General features: G+C 45.9%; 1 protein-coding gene across 2 annotated transcripts in view; it reads right to left on the bottom strand.

Annotated features, from left to right (window-relative positions):
* The window catches only part of LOC138282966 (testis-specific serine/threonine-protein kinase 1-like), a 230,417-nt gene that overhangs the window by 160,683 nt on the left and 45,697 nt on the right, over positions 1-24,037 (bottom strand). For both annotated transcript variants that reach the window (XM_069221044.1, XM_069221042.1), the window contains one exon: positions 9,103-9,210. Coding sequence is in view for 1 of the 2 variants with exons in the window: in XM_069221042.1 (XP_069077143.1) it covers positions 9,103-9,107 (5 nt within the window). In the remaining variant the exon portion in view is untranslated. Of the gene's footprint in view, positions 1-9,102; positions 9,211-24,037 lie in introns of those variants that run through there.

Here is a 24,037-nt window from a genome sequence, read left to right as displayed (position 1 = left end):
GGAGGTCCCTGAACCAGTGCAGACAAGGTTATGTAAGGAGGGCACCAAATGTGCCCTTCAAAGCATAACAGTGGCTTGGGGAGGCTACCCCTCCCAAGCCATGTAACACCTATTTCCAAAGGTAGAGGGTGTTGCCTCCCTCTCTCAGAGGAAATCATTTGTTCTGCCTTCCTGGGCTTGTTCTGTTCAAGCAGCAGGGGGTCAGAAATCCGTCTGAGGGGTGGCAGCAGCTTGTACTGCCCGGAAAACCCCAGAAAGCTGGTAGGAGCAATGTTGGGGGTCCTCTAAGGAGCCCCCAGAGTGTATGGAATCATACTTCCAATACTGGCAACAGTATTGATACCAAACATGTTCAGGTTAGGATTTACCATTATATAGCTGGACACAGGTAGTGACCTATATCCAGTACACGGGTAAAATGGCGCCCCTGCACTCACGAAGTCCATGAAAATTGAGCTGGAGTTTGTGGAGGCACCTCTGCTCATGCAGGGGTGTCCTAACACATAGGTACCTGCACCCTGCCCTCTGAGCTAGGAGGGCCTACCATAGGGGTGGCTTACAGTGATTTGGTGCAGTGACGTGTAGTGAAAAAGGGTGCATGCACCCTTTCACGCAGGCTGCAATGGCAGGCCTGCAGATACACTTTGCATGGGCTTCTCTGGGTGGCATAATACATGCTGCAGCCCTTGGGGGACCCCTGGTGCCCCAATGCCCTGGGTACCCAGTTACCATAAACTAGGGACTTACAAGAGGGCACCAGTATGCCAAATGTGGGGTGTTTGTGGTCCAAGCAACCAAGTTTAAAGGGAGAGAGCACAGTCACTGGGGTCCTGGTTACCGGATCCCAGTGAACACAGTCAAAACATACTGATAACAGGCAAAAAGTGGGGGATAACCATGCCAGAAACAGGGTACTTTCCTAAATAGGGCATTTTGCACAAGTTTGCAAGGATCTGAAAATAATTCCTGGTGTAACACTTGGCAAAGTGTTGTGCAGTGCTGAAATAATTAAAGCTAAGCCATTGACAGTAGTAAAGGAGTAGTGTTATCCATACAAGAAGTTGGGGAAGAGCTGACTAAAGAAATTTAGAAAAATCCGCCTAGATGTGTGGTACAATTTGCTGGGGAGGAGCTGGATCTGATGGCGGATTCAGGTTCTCCCTGGAACATTATCACCAGAAAGTATTTCAGGGAAAGATCTGAAGGGGTTTTGGACACAGAGCGTTTGCAACCTTTAGACTTCTTTGCTGCGAGTTTTGATGGCTCAGCTATTGACATGGATGGCTGGATGTGTGTGTGAAGCTAGAATTTAGAGGCAGAAGTGCACATATTATGCTTGATGTGGATGTGATTGTTATGAATGTGCTAGGTTGGAGGGATTAGTGGAAGGTGGGAATAATATTGAATCCCCGGATCAAAGAGCCAGTGTTATTGTGTGTTGAAGGGAATGAGGAACAAGTACTGTACACAGATGAGAGCAATAGTGGGAGATTTGCTGAAGGGTGTTTTCCTAATGTTTTTGCTAAAACTTTGGGGAAACTAAAGAATTTTGTGCACCAGATCAAGATTAAAAGTAATGTGGTACTGGTGACGCAGAAGCTGAGGGCTGTACCAATCAATTTTAGAGTAGAATTGAAGGAGGTACTGGATGGGTTGGTCAAAGATGGTATAATTGAAGGAAATGAGTCAGCTGAGTGTGTTTCTCTTATTGTTATAGCTGATCAAAAATTGAGGTTGTGTGTTGACTTAAGGGCACTGAATTCCAATATATTAGTGGATTGTCACCCATTGCCCAGTATTAATGAATTTGTATCAATGTTGGAGGGTGAAAAACATTTTCTACTCTCACAGGATTATAAACAACAGCTTTTAGCACACCACAAGGTTTGTATCAATTTACAAAGATGCATTTTGGTCTGGCCTCTGGGGCTTCTGTGTTCCAGAGAGCTATGATTCACATATTGAGAGACATTGATAAGTATGTAAAATGTTTTTCAGGAACATATTTTGATATTATATAACAATGATAAGGAACACCTACAACATATTATCGAAGTGTGCAGTAGACTGTATGTAAATGTAAATTGTTTAAAAATTGGTTAAATATCTGTCAGGTGATGGGATAGTGCCAAAAAAATCTAATGTAGAAGCTATTATTAATGCACCGGCGCCTGCTAACAAAGAGTAGTTGTTTTCTTTTCTTGGTGTGTATGAGTATTAAAGTAACTTTATTGAAAAAAACGTTAAGAGAGCTACAAAGACATAGGCCCTCATTATATACATGACAGTTCAGACCGCCAAGCCGGCGACGGCGGAAAAGACCGCCACCGGCATGGCGGTCTGAACCGCCATATAAACCACACAGGGAGGGCCGCCTGTGGTCCTCCGCCACCCCCAACCTACTGCCGACAGGCAGCCTAGCGATGGCAGATAATATTATCCGACAGGGCAGCTCTGGATAATGTACCCTGATTCCCCCAGCCTTTCCATGGGAGGTTCCCCCGCCAGGGAAAGGCTGGCAGAAGGGGTGCTCTGGGGCCCCGTGCAGTGCCCTGTCGCACCCACCGCACAGCGGCATTGACGGAGCCGCCGGCAATGTCCCGGCCATGAATTCTGCTGGGCCGGTGGGAGGAAACAATGTTTACGCCCGCCGGCCCAGCAGAATGTTCATTATGCGGCCGGGGGTGGGCCCAAGGGGCTGGCAGTCAGTGAAATGACCGCCAGCATGAACATAGCGGTAAACACCGCTGTGTTCATAATGACCCCCAAAGTTTTGTATATGTGTGGTCAGAGAAACTGCAAATGGTGTATGAAAATATAAAAAAAGAGATTGTAAAAAACCCTATGCTAAAACCATTATTTATGAAGATAGAATGTGTGATCACAGTAGATGCAAGTGTGTATGGAGTGGGTGGTGTTATCTCAAAGATGGGGCAAAGAAGAATGGAATGTTGCATATTGCACGTTGAGTGAAACAGAACGCAGATATGCTGTGAATGAAAAAAACTAGTAGTGTGTGTTTGGGCTATAGAACCCTTTAGAAACTATGTATGGGGCAGCAAGTTAGTATTGCGGATGGATCATAAGCTGTTAGTCAACATTTTGTCCCCTGGGGGAGGATGGAACTTGAGTGCACTCATTGCCAGACTCACTTCGAGACAATAGGAGTATAATTTTAGAACAGAGATTCTGCAGCACCCCTAGAAGGAGTAAAAAGCCATTATTGATTGTTTATTAGCAGGACACACAAACAATCACCCCCACAATGCAGGCATCCTTGCGCCATGGCATGAGGGTGGTTGTGTTGGTCCAAGGCAGCTGATATAGCGCCAGAGCAGGGTAAAACACAAGGATGCACTGTATTCTTGTAAATATGGAGCATTTCCTGCATTCTGGAAATGATGAAGCTCAGTCTACAATATTGCTTGTGGCACCATGCTGCGCCATTTCATACTAAATGAGGTTCAGAGTGATAAAAGAGGACATTTCAGAAAAAACAAGGAAATACAGTGAAGAAACAGACAGGGTGGGGCAAGCTATAAAAAATTTGATTTGGAAAGGTGGCCCAAATGGAGAGAAGTCAAGCCGGAATGACTGTCCATGTACAAGGAAGCAGATGAGCTGGAAATAGAATGGCATTAACTGTTTAAGAAAGGAAATTGTGTCCCTTGCATAGGAGTATAGGAAGTTATTCTAAGTTTAGCTCACATGGCACATCCAGGGACGCCTGCATTTAAGAGACTGGTGCATACTTATTTTTGGTGGCCTGGTATAGACAGAATGGTAGACAGGACAGTGAGGGAATGTGAGGTGTGTGCAGTGAGAAGATGATGAAGGTGGGTACAGCACCATTGAAGAATATTGAGAGACCAGAGTATGGCTTTTGATATTTCTGGTCCAGTTAATTTTCTTCCCATGGACACTTGGTTTGCATTAGTTTTTGACTGACTATCATTCCAAATGACCAGAGGTGAAATTGGTGTCACAGACTATAGCTAGTGTAGTGACTGAGTTTTTCTAGGAAGTGTTTGCCAGAGAAGTTTGTCAATCTGTTTTATTAACAGACAATGGTGTGCAATTAACATTTGCAGAAATTGAATCATTCTGCAGGGACTGCAAAATCAAACATGTAACCACAGCGTTATATGAACTGGATGAAACTGGTCAAGTGGAAAGGTTACCAAAAAATTGAAGGAGAACATCATAGAAGCACACAAACAAGATGGTGATTTGAAAAATTCCCTGAGAGAAAGGTTGTGGATATATCTCATAATCCTCACACTATTACTGAAGTTAGCCCTTTCTAATTGTTAAAAGGATGGGATCCTGCTTCCAGTTTATGTTCCTGGGGATTTAAAGAAAAATGGAATAAGCCTGAAGGGAAGTGTGGTGTGTAGGAGGTAGCAGAAAAAGTGAGGAAGGAGCAGAATACATCCAAAGAATATGATGTTAAATGGAAAACGAAAGCCCACAAGATCAAAGTGGGACATTGGGTGAGGATTTTAAAACCAGGAATCGTGACTAAGGGTATCTCCAAATTTGGCAAAGCTATGAAGGTGCTAAAGGTGTTTACTGATTGTGTGGTTATCCAGGATGGCAAGGTATGGAATGTGAAAAGGGTAGCTAAGTGCGTAGATGACCAAGACAAACAGGAGGATGACAGAGGTTTTCTGGTGAAATTTGATAACAAGCGATTTTCAGTGAACCAGATTGTCGGGTGGCATGATTGTGTTGGACCATGAAGATGATATTGATTCTATAGCATCAAGGGTGAAATGTGCTTGTAAGATCGTACAGCCACCTTGTAAGTTTGCTGAGTTTGTCAAGTAGCCCTTTATCCTGAACCGTACATGGACCAATCTACTTGGTAGATATGTAGCTGTGGTCGGACACTGGGAGGGCCTCATGCTTAAATTCTGCTCCATCTATGTACCACCAAGTCTCCATTCTACTACCTTCCCAGATGTTAGTGCCCTGATTCTAGACATGCCACTTGGCATCCTTATCCTGGGTGGAGACATGAATGCGGTGGTTGATCCATGGTTGGACAGAATGAGTTAAGGCCCTTTATAGAAACTTTAGGTCTGACTGGCATATGGAGAGCCCGTAATTCCCACCAGAGACAATGCACATATCACTCAGCACCTCACAACAGCTTCTCCCATATAGATCATGTCGTCACTCAACATATACACGCAGGCAAACTTCAAAATGCGACATATAAACCCAAGGCATTTCGGATCACTTGCCAGTAATAAGACTAAATGGTTCGACCAAGTATCATATCCTGCCTCCCGCAATAGATCCATGGCACTTGCGTGATAGCGGCATTAAAATTAAACTTAGAGAGGGGGCAAAACAATACTTTAAAAACAATAGAGGGACTGTGGACTCTGACAGTATTCTTTGGGAGGTATCTAAAACGGTCAAGCGTGGACTCACACAGGCCTCAATTGGAGGGCAGAGGAAAGAGGCTAAACTATGTTACCAAAGCCCAGAGCATGATATAACATCCCTCGAGCTTTAGGTCACTGAAGATGGCCTTGGCCTTCACCACCAACTCGAACTTAAACAGCAGAAACTCTGTAATCTCGCAGAGGACAGAGCTCGCAGTCATGCACTGGTGATCCATCGCCGATTGTATGACGTGGGAGACAAAGCCAACAAACTTTTAGCATGGCTGGACAAACAAGACAGAGAGCACAATTGGGTACTAGAAATACTTGACAGTGACAGACTCCCCCAGAGTACTAGCACTGCCATGGCAGACACTTCCGCCACATATTATGAGAGGCTATATACCTCAGAGACCTCGATGTTGAAAGCGGATTGTGACAATTTTTGGAAAGACAAAGACCTTTTAACTCTTAATACTGAGGACCGGGAGGAACTCGAAGAAGACTTGACAGGATGGAATAGCAGCAGCCACCTGTAGCCTCCAATTGGGTAAAGCGATAGGACCTAATGGCCTACCGATAGAAATGTACAACTGTATGGCTGACAAAATCACAGCTCACATGCTTGCTATGTTCCAGGAGGCATGCACTAAGGATGGTTTTCCAATGGACCAAAGGACTGCCACAATTGTGGTCATTCTCAAGAAGGACAAACCACCAACTGAATGTGGGTCCTACAGACCAATATCCCTAATAAGCATTGAAGCCAAGGTCTTGGCGAAGACCTTGGCGACCAGACTGCACAAGGCTATAGCCTCAGTGACTCATCGGGATCAGTCAGGTTTTATAACGCACAGAAGTATTCGGCTGAACCTGTGGCATTTTTATGGTGTGCTTCATATGACAGAACCCACATATGCCACTCAAGCGGCACTCGTGGCCTTAGACACCAGGATGGCCTTAGACAGTATTGAGTGACATTATATTTTGCAACTCTGGCGCGAATGGGGTTCGCCCCAGATTCTGTGGGTGGGTGAGACTCCTCTCCTGTGAACCATTAGCGAGGGTGAAGGTCAATGGAAGAGTGTCCCAGGTGTTTGCCCTAAAATGAGGTATGAGACATGGGTTCACTCTTTTTCCAAATGACATTTCCACTGGCACTAGAGCCACTCGCAGCCTGGGTCGGGCAGGATCCCCTCATAAAGGGTAAATATATATATGGGCCTTGGGAGGAGCGTATCTCCTTATACGCTGATGATGTTCTACTTTATATCACACAGCCCACCCTTTCCATTGCCAGAATACTTCAAATTTTCAATATCTTTGAGGAGAACTCATGACACTGCATGAATGGAGCGAAGGGCCTGATTTAGATGTTGGCAGATAGGTTACTCTGTAACAACGGTGACAGATATCTTTGTTATATTCTATGGAATTTAGATTTTGGCGGACGGGATATTCATCACCGTTTTGACAGGGTAACCCATCTGCCAATATCTAGATCAGGCCATAAATCTCGGATCTTCCCCTTGAGTGGGGGCACTTCGACTCCCACCCCCTCCCCCAACGTACGGCACCGATGGAGTTGGACAGTTTCTGTTACCTTGGGGTATATGTCACTCAAGACTTCACCTCCTTCCTGCGCAAAAACTGGTTTCCGCACCTACACAGACTCTGGAGAGATGTTGACCATTCAAGACACCTACCGTGGAAACTGATGGGCAGGGCAGGACTATTTAAATTGAAGTCCCTCCTCCGCCTCTTATTCATTCCTGAAACCATACCATGTAAAATCCTTCCTTGAGTTTTTTTGTAAAATTCACCATGAAAAAAGAGTGTTACTGTGGAATGGCACCAGCTTCTGCATAGCGCTATGCAAGCTCCAGTGTGGCGTCTACGTGGTAGGTCTTGCAGTACCGGACATACTCAAATACTACTGGGCGACACAGCTTGTGGTAGTTAATGACTGGATGTTTGCTGATCTTAATGAGCTGGCTTATAGAGTAGACAGGGAAGAAATGGGACACAGGGGTCCGGTTGCGGCCCTTTATTGATCAGCGAAGGAACAGAACTTACCGATATACACTCAAGTGGTTGTTAAAGCATTGAAGAGATGCCACTAACTTCCTAGGCTGGGGAGGAGGCAAGCTAACCAGCCAAACCCTGCTATGTGATAGCGACCTCTTCTGGCAAGTGGGTAGCCTGAAGGGATTTTCCTAATGGGCCCTGATTGGTGTAGAGCACCTGGGATACATATGGAAGAGACACGTGCTTGCCAACTTCGAGGACTTACAACAAGAGTACGAACTGGCAAAGACTGAAAGATACAAGTACCTACATCTCTGGCCCTTAGGAGACACATAGCGGTAGGGAAGCAATTACCAGCGGCAGCACCACTTGAGGATCGCTTGTTAGCAGATCCCATACATCAGAAAATAGGTAAAACAACCTCCACACTGTGTCTCAGAGGCTGTGGGCAAGACACCTTCTTCCATATACTCTGATGAGTGCCCAGCGGTCCAGGGCTACGAGAAGGAAGTAGTACGAAAGATGACTAGGTAATGGCGATAGAGGTCCCCCTGGATACAAAATGGCTCCTACTGACTGTTACGGGGAGGCCTCCTGGACACGCTAGCAGAAGTTATGGTTAACGATTGCAGATTGAGTAACTAAATGCAACATAGTGCAAACCTGGGGTGCAGCGGGTCCACCACAGGTGGAGGAATGGGAGTCCGATCTAGATTGGTGCCAAATGGCTGAACAGGTTGTTTACACAAAAGGGGGGGGTGCACCAAGAAGTGGGAAAAGGGGTGGGGCACCTGGCATTCGTATCAAGGCTATTGAATCAGGGGCTTGAAACCAGGCTGGGTGGGGGAAGCAGTATTTCCTCGATCAGTAACATGTGGCTGAACAAAATGGTAAACGTTTCTGATATTCGTACACCAGATATACGTCAATATGTTGCATTTATTGTCTCCTACTCTGCTCAAAATATCTACAGCTGTATTGCTGCATTTCTAATGACACATCCATTGTGTATTGAGCTTTTTTTCAATATATTTTTTTTAAAGATTTTGACAAATATAAAAATATTTACTTTTATGTTATGTTTTTAATCATCATTTTTTAGAGCGGATGTCATTGCTATTGGTATTTCTTTTGATTGATTTAATGTTATTATTTTTTATTCTACTTATCTTCTTCTTTCAGAGGGAGACGTGTTGTAATTTAATGCATAGGCCAGTGTACATTCTTCTGCATGTGCCTGTGTTTTGTTTTGGATTGTGTTCTGCATTCCATGAGAATGTTGAATCCTGGAATGCAGGAGGCACTCCAGTTGAACTGTGGATGTCTATATGCAATTCGTATTGCTCTGCTGCTGAAATAAACGTATATTATGCATACTTGGAGTGGATTTCTACACAAGCAATCCTCCCATCACCCTTTGCGCGTCCGATGTAAATAGGATTTGTGCCCCTTTCCACTTCACTACTGCCCTGGACTCGAATTTCTGCGCTCGTCTCTCTTTTGCCTACACCACTGCTCATTTAGCCAGGCGACATAGACCTTAGTCTGCCATGGACCTCATTCATCCTATAGCCAACTCATTCCTTCATGCCTCTTCATTCCCAGTGTTTTTGAACATAGTCCATGCCCTGACTGACATTTTGACTTCTGAGATCACCTCCGCCCAACGAACACTCACCACATTAGTGTGCTTGTATGTGGCGTTGAGTGAGTAGATTTCTCTTGGAAGGAACTTCTTGTGATATTCAGAAGGGGCTTGACTTGTTGCTATGATCTTAATTGCCACCTGAAAGAAAGAGAATTTTAAAAAAGTGAGAAAATTGGAAGGCCCAGTTTGGGAGTGCAAACAGACAGATCACAAGTAGAGCTGGGACATTTACAATAACTCTTTGCAGGTGATTGGCTGCCTCAAGATCATGAGAAGTATGGATGCCATCACAGTACTATACTGAGTAAATAAGATTTTTGGAGAAAACAAACACCCTAGTCAGTGGCATCCGACATATCAATCTGAAAGCCCATACTTATTTACCTAAGGAATGGCCCCATTTAATTTAGTTTTAAAAACACTCTAGGCAGAACTGAACCGATGCTCAAAAAGATGTCTTTAGCCACAGCACTGGAGAAAGAGGCCTAATCTGTGATCAAGAATTGTTAAAGTCTGCTTGCAGTTATTACCTTCCCCACTTAACCTGCATGCAATGCATCTATGAACAAGCAGAAAATGGAATGTGGGCTTTTTCGTCCATGTGCATATTGCAATGTGCAGAAAGCATCATCAGGTTTGGATACCTCCTTAGTTCACAACCAGGAGCTATCAGCCTCACCTTGGCATGTTGTTTACTTTTGAGATCTGATGCCAACTTGTAGTTCTGCACCAACTTTTCATGAGTAGCGTAGCCAAGGTAGACCTTAGAGAAGGCCCCAGATCCAATCTTCTTGGAGGAGAGAAGATAGCCATTGCTTTTGCATTCCCGGATGGGCTCGATAAGAGTCTGGTCAACATGCTTCCTACAGCCGGTCCTCATGGTGAGGGAAGCACATGCTCAGCTGCCAGCCATGCAGATGGCAAAAGCACACACTGTGGCACCAGGCCGAGAGAGGAAATGGCAAGTGTGCGGGAGAAAGGCGTAGATCTCCCAGCAGTGCCACAAAAGCACACACTCCTCAACCTTCCTAAGCCAGATCAACATGGATATGAAGCTGACTAGGCATGTTTCTGCTGTTCTACCACCACGGGTCCTCAAAAATAGCCCCCAGCACTCTCACAGGGCATGGCCACTGAGCTTTCCAAAGACTACTCTTCCACTGTTTGATGTGTTCTAGTCCCCATGGCGATGAGCAGTGAATGCACTGGGTTCCATGGAAGGTCCATTGAAGCTTCTAGAGCCTTCATGTGAATGGCAGGCTCTCTAGCCATTAGATGGTGATACTGAGAGAACCAAGTCATTCAAATATGCCACAGGTGCATTACCAGGGTGTGAAACAATCCATGACAACCTTCTTTGGTATCAGTCATGCTGTATTGTGTAAAGCTGCAATGAGCCACATAGAATGGATGAATGAAACTCAGAGCCAAATTTATCAACACTATTTACCAGAGCAAAGTCATCCAAAGTGACACCAACCAGTACAAAGTGCTGGCTTTGGTATTTACTTTCCGGTGCAAAACTTGGTTTGCAATGGAAAGTCGCATTAAACTAATAAAAACTAGAGTTGTTTGCTGCTTTGCGCTACTGTGTGGTAAGTGTGCCTCCCATGGGTGGTATATGGCATTACTATTCAGCCACCCATAATTTTTGGTGCAAAACTATATCTACCAGCATTTTACTTTCTCCAACCTTTTCCAGCTTTCCATTGTGAGTGTGAAAAGTTACAAAATATGTCTTAGATTTATATTTTCTATTGATCTATGCTAAACTCAGGCGCTCGCCTTTGCGCCGTGGTGCAGAGGTGTGTGTGCACCTCTAGGCAGACAGAAGGTGTGCCAGTGGATGGAAAGGAAGCAGCGTCCTATCTTTGTAGCTATAGCGCTGTCCTGCTCCCTCCCTTTCACACAACACCGCAACCTGCGTTGCATGAAACAAATATATAAAGTTGCCCCTTTGTGACTATCATGTTCAACCTCATTCGCAATTTAGGCTATTACTTACTGATTTCAAACATCAATGCATTATATCTTTGGCAATATATTCCTACGGAAGCAGGAACATTTCTTAAGGGGGCACCAGGGCAGGGATAGCATTTACCACCTATGTTTAGGATTCTCCCAAAATAATGTAGTACCTATCAATAGAATCCCCTTTCAAGAACTCGTCCACCCTCAGCTTGCAGGTACTGAGCTACAAACTCTGGCTCATAAACAGGAATGGACAAAATCCATTCAATCTGTGGTACGTGGATGCGAAACAGTGAGCAATTCCTCTGTTTCCAATATTTTTGTATCCACCAGTCCGGACTGAAAAAAAGGCAGAATGCAGGCAAAAAGCGCAGCGGAAGAATTGCTCGTTCCAGGAAGTAAGGTATGAGAAATTCAATTAGCCCTCCAGCGTTGTCAAGTGGCCACACCAGGTTATTACCTTAAAGGTAGTTGCATGAAGTTAAGCGCACTGGCCGGCACAGGACAGTGATCTTCAAACCAGCACTCCCAGAAGGTGAGCTTGTGTGCAGGGATGGCTTTAGCCCTGGTGGCGCCCTGTGTGAGAGTCTTTTTTGGCACGCGCCACCCCAAGACAACCTCCTCGGATTCCCTCTCTGTCACCTGGCAAATGTGCCCCTCATCTCTCCATAGCCCCTGTTCACATACATTTTTTGGTTTTAAAGCGTGTGTAAAGGCTGGCTTTACTAATCTACTCAGCTATCCACATAAAATATAGTTCTGTTCTTTGCAGCAGGCATATTAATCCTCTGTGCTACTTTTTGGTGAGTCAAAGCTGTCGCTGGAAAAAACTCCCATCTCTCTCCCTAGCAGGAATATTAATCACAAGAGGTATCTTGACATTTGAATTGTTTCCTGAAGGATGGACACACAAGGAACTTCTCAGCAGGTGCTTTTAAGTTGCAAGTTTCGCAAGTTATTGCTAAACACAGCGCCCCCCCAAAACAGGCCAGCACCCGGTGCGGCCACACCGGTAGCACCGCCCTAAAGCCGGCCCTGCTTGTGTGTGCTAGACCGTCAGGAAGTCCCTGCAACTAGGTGCTGCACACAACCTTCCCTACTTGGGACGTTTCTTTGAAATGCGCTGTCAAGGGTCCTGGTAATGTTTGTAGCTTAAATTTGTTGCCCAACCTTACAGTGCTTCTAACTATGCTTGTAGCTTTGAGCATGTTTTTTCTTACTGCCCAAGAGGCAGTGGATCAATTCCAACTCCACTCTGCGGGTGGGAAAAACACAACTGCCATATATACTGCATTTAGCTTACGGGATTCAGATTTTTCCCAGATTTAATAAGAAGAAGAGTGGAAGAAGAAGTTGATGCAGCTATGAAAATAGTAAAGATCCCCAAGAGAGAGCTCTTCTAGGTCCTCTTGGAGAAGATGTGGGTCCCTCCAATCAGTGGTACTTTCTGGTCACGTTCTGAGATTCTTGTTCAGATTTAAATTCTTACTTGGATAGAAGCATACTTATTGAGAAGTGTGTTAGGTGAAAATAATTGCGGGGAAAAATTTGCAAAGAAAACAGTTACATAAAAAAATGTGTTAGAAATGTCTGTTAAGTTGGGTTAGGATGAAAGAAAAATTTAGAGTTAGAGTTGGAGTCGGAGTTAGGAAGAGTGTTAAGGTTGGGGTCAGGGTTAGGAAGAGTGTTAGGGTTGGGGTTAGGAAGAGTGTTAGGGGTGGGGTCGGGGTTAGGATGAGTGTGAGAGTCAAGGTTAGTGATCTGATTGAGGATTATTTCAAAGGGTGTGGTTGTGGCTAGGGTGAATATAAGGGCGGGTGATGCAGTTGGGATTAGGATAAGTGTGAAGATTACGGTTGGGGGTCAGGTTGGGGTAGGATGAGTGTTAGGGTTGGGGATGGGTTAAGATAAATGTAAGGGTTAAGGTTGTTGTTGGAGTAGGATGAGTGTTAGAGTTGGGGCTGGTGTAGGATGAAGGTTGAAGGTTAGCGTTAGAGTTGGGGTTGGGGTTAGGATGAGTGTAAGGGTTGGGGTTAGAGTTGGGGTTAGAGTTGGGGTTGTGTAAAATAAGCGTAAGGGTTGGGGTTGGGTTGGGATAAACGTAACGGTTAGGGTTGGAGTTGGGTTAGAATGAGTGTAAGGATCAGAGTTGGGGGTCGGTGTTAAGAGAAGCGTAAAAGTTAATGTTGGGGTGGGGGTGGGATAAGTATTAGGGTTGGGGGTTGGGTTAGGATGAAGGTTATAGTTGGATTTGGGGTTATGATGAGTGTAAGGGTTAGGTTTGGGTTCAGGGCTAGGATGGGTGTAAGGGTTGGAATAGGGATTGAGGTTAGGATGAGTGTAAGGGTTTTGGTTAGAACTGGGGTTCAGATTAGTATGTGTTGAGGGGTTCAGTTTAGAGTTGGGGTATGATGAGTGTAAAGTTTAGGGTTGGGATCAGAGTTAGGATGAGTGTGTTATGGTTGAGTCAGGGTTAGGACAAAGGTAAGGGTTAAGATTGGATTATGGGGTTAGGATAAAGGCACAGATTAGGATTAGGGTTGAGGTTGGGTTTAGAATGAGTTTAAGGGCTAGTGTCAGAGATGGGGTTGGGTTAGGATGATGTAGAGGTTAAGATTGGGGTGAGGATAGGATGAGAGTTAGGGCTGAGGTTGAGTTAGGATCAAGGTTAGGGTTTTAATTGGGGTTGGGGGTTAGGATAAATGTGAGAGTTAGGTTTGGGTTAAGGATGAGTGTAAGGGTTAGGATTGGGATTGGGGTTAGGATAAGGGTAATGGTTAAGGTTGGAGTTGGGGTTTAGGTTAGGATGAGTGTAAGGGTTCAGTTTAGAGTTGGGGTTGGGGGTAGGATGAGTGTAAGGGTTAGGTTTAGAGCTGAGGTTAGGAGCAGTGTAAGAGTTAGGGATGGGGTTAGGGTAATGGCTGCAGCTGCAGTTAGGATGAAGGTAAGGGTTAAGGTTAGGATTAGACTCATCCTAGATAATCTGGGATAGCCATGGCAAGGATACGACCTGCTTGGCTGCATCCAGCAAAAGTGTATTCCGATGTTGTGGGCGCCCAGGTACAGTAATTACATCTGATGGTGAATGAGGACACAGACAAAAAGGTAAGCTATGAGAACATAAACTACATGAAAAAAGAGAAGTGTGAGTTCCACAGGAGTTCAATTGGACAGAAATAGAGTTTCTTGAGACAGACATTGACACATGTAGACAAAGAAGGTTAGTTAGGGAACAGAGATGCCCACACAAGGGCTACAAGTATGAGCTACGATGCCAGAACTACAGTTAGGTGTACATAAGCAAGGATAAACCCATTGAGTTTACCAATATTATTTCTGTTAAGTAATATTCTCAAATATGTAAGATGTGTTCCAGAGGAAAGTAGGTACACAATTTACCCCAAGAATTGTTGGAACCTCTACCATTAGCATCCAGCCCTTGATATACTATAATTGTAGACTGTATTGCAGATCTTCCCACATCAACAACAAATACAGTGATTCTAGGATTCTTTTACACATTCACTACCATGGTTCAATTCATAAAATTGTTGCATTGTCTGGTATATCCACTGCTCACGTACACCCCAACCTCAATACACAGGCAAATGACATGGTATACCAGAAATAGTGGTTCTTGAGAGACCCCTCAATTTACACTGATATTCTGGTGGATATTCTGATCTGCTCTCAGTGTTGGCTCACATTAGTCCTCAGAATATCATCCAAAAACTGATGTGTAGATTGAGAGTCTTAATAAGAGAGGGAGTCATGTTTTTGTTTCTTGGCTCAGCCCAGTGCACAGATGTGCTATGGAGTACTTTATTTCACTCAGTGAATTACAAATGAATTATATAATTTGATTTTGATGGCAGTGACAACTGAACACACTGGTGCTATCAGCGACTGAATATATCAAGAGCATAGGAGTTATTATGTAAAAAGAACTAATGAAGTAAAGCTTACATGAAAATCCTTGTTTGGCCTATGTGATTACAAGTAAAGAATGTGATGTGGAGATTGGATAGTGTGACACCTGTTTGCATCCAGGGTTATTCTGGAAACACGATAACAGTAAATTATAGCCTATAATAGGAATACATTATTGCTGGTTGAAAAAGGATTCTATCAATATGGGAAAGTATTACTAGGTATTGTTTCAGACCTACAAAAGGTTTAAAACTTTGTTCGGAGAGATTACTTTATGGCTGATGTCCATGCAGGAGTATCCTGTTGAGATCAGGTATGTTCAGATTAACAAAAGGAGAGTCCAGTGTTTAGCAGATCTGCACAATTGTACAGCAGCCCACTTGTCAAAAGAGGGTAAGGCTGATCTATAAAACTTGGAGACTTTAAAAGTATCCCTGCATAATGTGTATGATGGTAAGCGTTGCCCATTCACACCCACAGTTTATGCTGGTTCATGTGCAACCTATGTGAAGAAGGGGGATGAGAACAAGCTCATGACCTGTGTTAAGAATGCATGGATAAATGATTTTACCATCATGCCCACTGATTACTAATTTGAACCAAACAGTGCGTGGCTAAATTAATGGCTATTCATACAAGTATTTCTGCTGCCATACATTTTCAAATTAAAGAGTTGGTTATCATTGCTGACTTTATGTGTTCTACGGCTCTGTTAAATATCAGGCCCCAATCTGTAATTGCAATTTCCACCTATTTCTTGACCACTCACACTCACATTATGTTCAAAGATAACCCTCTTCCATGTAGCCCCTTTACTTGGGTGGAAACACAACACAATCACCTCTGTAATGTCACATATAGCACAGTTCTACAATATATGATGTAAGCATTGATGTGCATTAATTGTACTGCCTTATATCAAAAGAGGAAATAAATAAAGGGTCAAAAAAATATCAGAGACAATTAAATGATTATGAGTAACAAGAATCCTGGGAAGAATGTTAAGCTACTCCAGATATCTGATATCCTTGGACTTGATAATGAGATCACCATCTACTGAAAAACACTGAAGGAGCGTCGGGTGGGATTCACACCAAGCAAATCTTTGGCGCAAATTCAAGTACAAGCTGCACTTGTATGAATGGACCTTTGTCGCAAAGGAGGGATAATATCAGTTCATCAACAATACATCAATGACAGTGAAGCACATTAATGTGCTCCACAATAATGACAGAAAGGACTAATTTGCAAACCACGAAGGTTTATTAGCAGATTAGCAAATTTACAAACTGATCATTTGGACTAGCCATAAATCAAACATCACCTTGTAAAAGCATAGTTCGATATAATCCAAGCAGTTCAAAATACCAAATACAAAGGCAAAACATTTAAAGATTGTCATATGAAAATCAAATAAGGTTCAGTTTCCCCTGAAGGGAAATTCCCTAATGCTAAACTAAGGATTCAAATGAGGTCAGGGAAGTTAAGTATCAGGTGTCAGCAAGTAAGTTAGTCTAAAGTTAGATGCCACACATAGTTAGGTACACTTAGCCAGTCAGGACACAGCATAGGCGGCACACGCAGTGACCACACGCCCCTCAGGCCGGACATCTGGACAGGTACTCGTTGGCCCACATTGTGTCCACGCCAGTTCGAGGCCCACCTGCATTGCGTATTTGGAATTGCATTACGGCTCCCTGACAACTGTTTGCATCATATGTGTTTTTATGACTTTTTTGCACCCAGAGAAATGTATAAAACCTACATCAACTCAATGTACTACGAGAGACAGTCCTCAGACCCCGGTTCTTTAACTGCTCTTCTGGCCGTAATGTTTAATTAAACAAACCATTTCCTGTTTTGGTAGATGCCTCTTGGCTTTTGTTTTTTAAGGTAAATTCTCATTCGTGCAGCATTAGTACACTGGAATGTTAGGAGCCCCATTGAAGACAATGGAGTGCTCCGGCTTCTAATGGCTGGTAATAGGCTACATAATTCTAATGCTTGTATCACAGCAACAACGGTGAACAGAGGCCTCACGGATCACAAGGTGATTTCAATCGCCTAGTCTCAGTGAGGCCTTTGTTAAATTTGTTAGCACATTCCGCCCTCTAGTGGCGGAATGTTCTAATAGCCTTATAGTCTGCCATAGCTGGGCTATGCTGGTAATTAAAGGCCTCCTCCCTTGTTAGAGGCTCTTAATCCGGGAGGGGGGCTTTAATGGCTGGTATATCACGCTACAGCGTGCTATAAGCCTATATTAGCACTTGTGTAAACAAAATGAAAATCACTGACATAGCACCACCAAACTCAGTGTTCCAAGACTGAAGGCATTGACAAATAGGGAAATTATCATTCAGACTAGCTGACCAGTCATGGTGCCCATCATCAAGAGTTCATGGTTGTTCTGTTATTCAAAACGCTTCTTTGGAATATTCTATCCCGTCCAACTTCTTTCCTTGCTTCCGATTATCTTACCATTCTTAAGTCTGTGTAGACTGTGGCTAGTGGCTGTTTGAGTAAATATATTGAAGAGAATTCTTAGTCAACAACATGTGCAGGCAGGAATTCAGTCATCAGTAGCTTCAGCTTTTGATGATTTAAGAATAACGGACAATGGTGATGACGTTGCTCTTGTCCTGTTTCCCCACCATCATACATTGGCTGCTATAGGGCAGGTTTTCGGATATCTGACATTACCGTCTTGGAGCACTGACTTGTGTCATCCCACACAGTCAGATATTTCTTCCTATTGTAAAGTGCTTCTGTTGCCACCCTATCCCCTCGCCACCAAATTGGAGTCCTATGTTTTCATTTCCTATTCATACCGGCATAATAAGTTAATGAAATGGAGGAGGCGAGGTGGAGGTTCTGTCTTGTCACAGCTGGCTCATGTATGGGTATTCAGAGGTGGATATTAAACAATGATCACAGATTTTGTATCCATTTCATCTCACTTCTCTATGGGATTTGGGTGTCTGGCCTACTGAATTAGATCCCTTCCAACCCCCAGCGCCAGTGGTAGAAAAGAAGATATCAAAGTCAATCCTGGGGTCACCTTAGAACCTTAGAGTAATCAAGTCTTTATAATATGCATTTTTGAGCTTTCGGTACTAAGGAGACTCCTTAAAATGTTTTCTTTCCCCAAAAACTCATCACATCGAATGCATACATTTGTTCTTGCTTTAATTGATGCAACACAGTTTAGATGGATATTCCTAAAAATCCTTTCCACAGTCGGAATTAATCCAAATTTCTGTTGCCAAATTTCTTCTGAACTTTATCCCTTGTGATCTGATCGGTCCTGCATTGGCTTCCAGTGCATGAACAGCTAAAGAATAAGTCCCTTTGTCCAGTCCATAATAAGGCATTTATTCAGCCCCATCCTAAATTCCTCACTGTACTCATCATGTTTCTAATGCTTTGCATTAATTACTCTTGCCTGTAGGGAAGTCAGACTGTGTGGAAGGTCCCATTTAGTGCAGCGACCGCCCTGAGGATTTCAAGGCGAGTTCCATTTGCTGTCTAGTGGCCCATCTTCGTGTATGATACTTTCACCCATCGAAGGCTTTTGGACAAAAACACTTGACGAATGAGCTCTTACAGTGTAAAAAACAAAACTGGAAGTCCCAATACCTCGCTTGTTGTTGGCCAAAAAGGAATTGAAATCATAAAGCTTTTCAGACTGTGATATCTCTAAGATAAGCAGCGGCACCTGAGATTCATATACCAAACACCACTTCTTCTATCTACTCTGTAAAGTAATTGATGGCTCTACCAGGCATGGAGACACCACAATGATAACTGAGCTTGGACATTTTTTGTTATCAGTCAGAAGACAAACATTGTGGCCACAGCAAGAACCATAGCGCCAGGATTAAATAAATTCCCTGCTGACTCTTATGCAAAGGACGATTAGATCTGGGCTTCCTATGTTGCCAGCCTAGCCAATGCCGGCCTGCAAAGAACTGAACCTCTGTCTACATGGAAGGGTGGACCTCTTCTACATATATGAGAATGACTTAAGAATCATCTGGTAATGGAACCACACTCGTTGAAGGGCTCATTACTTTAAGACTTACTATATGGTCTTACTTCAGAGAACAGAGTATTGTGTGGAAGCCCGGGACACCATTTCACCCCTTCAAGCAGTGTTTTGCAAGCAGATAGGAGCAGTTGATCATGTTTTTCTTTCTTATTGTTAGATACCAAACATACGTGTACCCAGAATGACACACTATGGGGATCATTACGACCTTGGCGGTACAAGAAGGCCAGAGAGAGACAGCAGAGAATAGAGAACCCCATCACACAGAGGCACACTACACCATCACCCACACAACACCCACCCACAAAACACCACAACACTCACCACACTCATCAACACATACACCACCCCACACATCACACACACCACCCCATGGCACGCCAAAGACACCCCCGCTTCTCCGAGGAGGAGCTCAGGGTCATGGTCGAGGAAATCATCCGGGTAGAGCCACAACTATTTGGCTCACAGGTACAGCACACATCCATAGCCAGGAAGATGGAGCTATGGCAAAGAATAGTGGACAGGGTCAACGCTGTGGGACAGCACCCAAGAAATAGGGAGGACATCAGGAAGAGGTGGAATGACCTACCGGGGAAGGTGCGTTCCACGGTATCCAGGCACAACATCGCGGTACAGCAGACTGGCGGCGGACCCCCACCTCCTCCCCCACAACTAACAACACGGGAGGAGCAAGTCTTGTCCATCTTGCATCCTGAGGGCCTCGCAGGAGTCGTTGGAGGAACGGACACTGGTAAGTAAATTTTCAACTATCATATCCCCCACCCTACCTGCATGCTATCGCACACCCCCACCCTCACACCCTCCCCTATCACCCCAAAGCCTCACTAATCTACCCATGACACCAACCACCCATCCCAACCCCAAGACCTGCATGACATAACTAAGCATGGATACCCATCACTAAAGCACAGACCCACAACACCCCCCAACCATCACCACACAAGCCCCCACACAGGAATGCCTGCACTGGGGTACACGCACACCCAAACATTGCACATCATAAAACACACACATGCAATAATCATGTACTCATACCCCCGCAGGAACCCGAAGGAACGTCACCACACCAGAGGGTCCAGACAACACCACTCCACCCCCAGAAGAGGCCCACAGTGACGACAGCAGCTCTGCCCCACTGGATCTTGATGACCAGCCCGGACCATCGTGGGCCTCAGGACAGTCGGTTCCCCTTGCCCAGCCACAGCCTAACACCGAACTGCCACCCTCTGGGAACACCAGCACAGTACCCACCCAGCGGGCCCAAACCTCCCTACCCAGGACGGGTCAATCAGCGGTGTGTCCACCACTACAGGGCACCCAGGCTAACCCACCACCCCAACAACAACAGGGACCTGGGGGCAGTGGTAGTGGGCACACGGTCCAGGGGACGGAGGCACAGGAACACAGGGGAACTGGGAGGGCTGCTGTGCGACAGAGGGAGGACAGGCCAAGGGAACCTACTCTCAACGAGGCCCTCTCCTCCATCATGGGAGCATACCACCACTCCCAGGAGACGATGGCTACGGTACTGGGCAAGTTGCAGGAGACCCTGCGTCTGCAGGAGGAACAGTATTTGGGGTTCAGGGAGGAGCTCAGGACCATCGGCTCCGCCCTGGGCACCATTGTAGGGGTGCTGACAGACATTCAAAAGACCTTGAGGGACACCGTGGCACTCCAAGGGGCCCCTGACACTAGCCAGGACGATGAAATTCCCACCACCTCCGCCGGCGCTAGTGGACAGGATGCCCCGCCACAGGACCACCACACCAGCACCCTACCCCCTGCAGACAGACAACCACCACGAAAGCGGTCCCTGAGATCCAGGAACAGGACAGAGCAGGATGGCAAGACCCCCGCCAGGAAATAAGACCAGCCTGATCGTCCTCCCACTGTCCCACTTTGTTAACCTGTCCAAATCGGAACTGCCCCAGCTCCACTTCCAATGGCCAAATGTGCAATGTACATGCGAGACTAATAGTCGGGACTCTGACATGGACATTCTTCCACCATAACCCATCCCCTTTTCACAACCCCCCTTCATTGTTATGCACTTAAATAAACACCCTTGAAACACTTATAAAACTGGAGTCAGTCTAGGATTGTGAACTTTGTATTGTTAATTACAGTGTTAAAAAAGGTTACCCATTGGAAGGCCAACATACCAATGTCACACATCACAAGCCTTTCAAGGGTGCAAGCTGTTGACACGTAGGTTACCACATTAGTGAAACTGAAATGGAAGGGGACAACTCAGTTAACAAATAGTGAGTGAAATGTAGGTACAGGATAGAGGTAGACGTGTGAAAGTTACTATTATGTGAAACATGAAAATGTACTCACCTGTGTCTCACTGAAAATATTGCTGTATGACTGACTCCCTGTCGTTTTCATCTTGATCAGCTTCATCCTCATCACTGTCCACAGGCTGCCCCGCTGCAACAACACCGTCATCTGGATCATCCTCCTGCAGAAAAGGCACCTGGCGTCGCAATGCCAAAATATGGAGCATGGAGCAGGCGATGATGATGTCGCACACCTTCTTCGGTGAGTAGAATAGGGATCCACCTGTCATATGGAGGCACCTGAACCTGGCCTTCAGGAGGCCGAAGGTCCGCTCGATCACCCTCCTAGTCCGCCCATGGGCCTCATTGTACCGTTCCTCTGCCCTGGTCCTGCGATTCCTCACTGGGGTCAGTAGCCATGACAGGTTGGGGTAACCAGAGTCCCCCAATAGCCATACACGGTGCCTTTGGAGTTGACCCATCATATCAGGGATGCTGCTATTCCGCAGGATGTAGGCGTCACGCACTGAGCCAGGGAACATAGCATTTACCTGTGAGATGTACTGGTCTGCCAAACAGACCATCTGGACATTCATAGAATGGTAACTCTTCCTGTTCCTGTACACCTGTTCATTCCTGCTGGGGGACCAGAGCCACATGTGTCCCATCAATGGCACCTATGACGTTGGGGATATGTCCAAGGGCATAGAACTCACCTTTCACTGTAGGCAAATCCTCCACCTCAGGGAAAATGATGTATCTCCTTACGTGTTTCAGCATGGCAGACAACACTCTGGACAAGACGTTGGAAAACATAGGCTGGGACATCCCTGATGCCATGGCCACTGTTGTCTGAAAAGACCCACTTGCAAGGAAATGGAGCACTGACAGCACCTGCACGTCAGGGGGGATTCCAGTCGGATGGCGGATTGGTGACATCAGGTCTGGCTCCAACTGGGTACATAGTTCCTGGATTGTGGCACGGTCAAACCGGTAGGTCACAATGACATGTCGCTCTTCCATTGTCAACAGGTCCACCAGCGGTCGGTACACCGGCGGATTCTGCCATCTTCCAATATGTCCCAACTGACGGTGCCTAAGAAGGACAACAGCGAAGAAACTGTCAGCATTCCTCCAGGTATGTACCTACAGTCACACACAAGACTACAACAGACAATTAACCCATCCGGGAAAGGTTTTGAGTGTAGGCCTCGGTATGTGTGACGCAGTACTAATTGAAGCCATGTGGGCCCCTGAAATGGCGGCTGCCTGACCTCTAAACTGGGACAATGGAATTGTGGGGTAACTGCACTGGCATTGGACACCGTCGCGGTAAGAGGTCGTAGAGCGTGGCGCAATGCTGCATTGGTTAACATTGGACCCTATGGGTCCCAGGAGCCAATGAACAGGTGCGCTGGCGGTGATGATGCGCCCCGACCCGGACGTCACCGCCGCGGACGTCACCACCATTTTCTATCTCTTCAATCACTAGATACCTGACCTTCGACAGGAGAGGACCTACACTGCTAGTGCTGCTGTGACCTCGGTCTGGAAGCGACGATGGCTGCTGCGTCTGGGGAAAGGGCCCCTGCCTTCACTGCACAGGAGTTGGAGAAACTTGTGGATGGGGTCCTCTCCCAGTACACGCTACTCTATGGTCCTCCAGACCAACAGGTTAGTACACATGGAGCAAGTTGTATGGGCTAGGCTTTGGTGGAGAGGGCTGGGGGGATGAGGGAAGGGGACAGAGTACATAGAACAGTTATGCATGGGGATGAATGGGCCACAGGGATAGAGTTGGGAGGGGGCCAATCACAACGACGGTGCAGTAGGTAATGACTGTTCCTCTTTCCTTGTGCATGTCATGTAGGTCAGCGCCCACCAGAAGAAGGACATTTGGCGTGCCATCGCCAAGGAAGTCCGGACCCTGGGGGCCCACCAGAGACAGGGCACCCACTGCCGTAAGAGATGGGAGGACATTCGCCGCTGCAGCAAGAAGACGGCGGAGGCTCAGCTGGGGATGGCCTCCCAACGTGACCCCCCTGATGTTCCGGATCCTGGCGGTGGCCTACCCGGAGTTGGATGGGTGCTTAAGGACATCACAGCAGACACAAGGGGGTGAGTACAACCTCATCCTATGGACTTTGCGTGCAGTGGAGGTGTCTGGGTGGGGGTGGTGGGCTGTGGGTGTCCCTAGGCCAGGGCGAGTTAGGTAGGCAAGGCCCCTCCGTTATGTAGGCCATGTGGCACTCTACCACAGCTCAAAAAAGAGGCAAGTTGATGTATAGTTGCCCCTTTGCCATCCATGTGGGCAGATTACTACCATTGCCATGTAGGCCATATCCCAGAAATAGCATGTGCAGAGGGCAGGAGCACGGCGTAATGCATGGGGCTGCTGCGTCTGTCTTGTCCGCCAACGGTAGCGGTATGCCATGCACTAAAACTATCTTTCTTCTGTCTCCCCCCTTTTCCTGCTCTCCCTGTCCTTTTGTACATCAGCATCAACAGGCGGAGGTACAGTGGCACCGGAGCACGAGAGAGCTGCATCCCACATTAGAGGGCCACACCACAGACTCTGAATACACCAGTGGGACGGAGGGCGAGGGGAGCTTCACGTCAGCCACCGGATTAGCAACCAGCGACACGGACTCGTCCACCGACGGGAGCTCCCCTGTGGTGGCGGCACCATCTGTGCACCCCACTTCTACAGGTA

This window comes from Pleurodeles waltl, chromosome 2_2 (genome assembly GCF_031143425.1).
Source record: "Pleurodeles waltl isolate 20211129_DDA chromosome 2_2, aPleWal1.hap1.20221129, whole genome shotgun sequence".
NCBI lineage: Eukaryota > Metazoa > Chordata > Amphibia > Caudata > Salamandridae > Pleurodeles > Pleurodeles waltl.
Note: the sequence above shows the minus strand (reverse complement) of the source record. Positions and strands in the feature narration are given on the sequence as shown.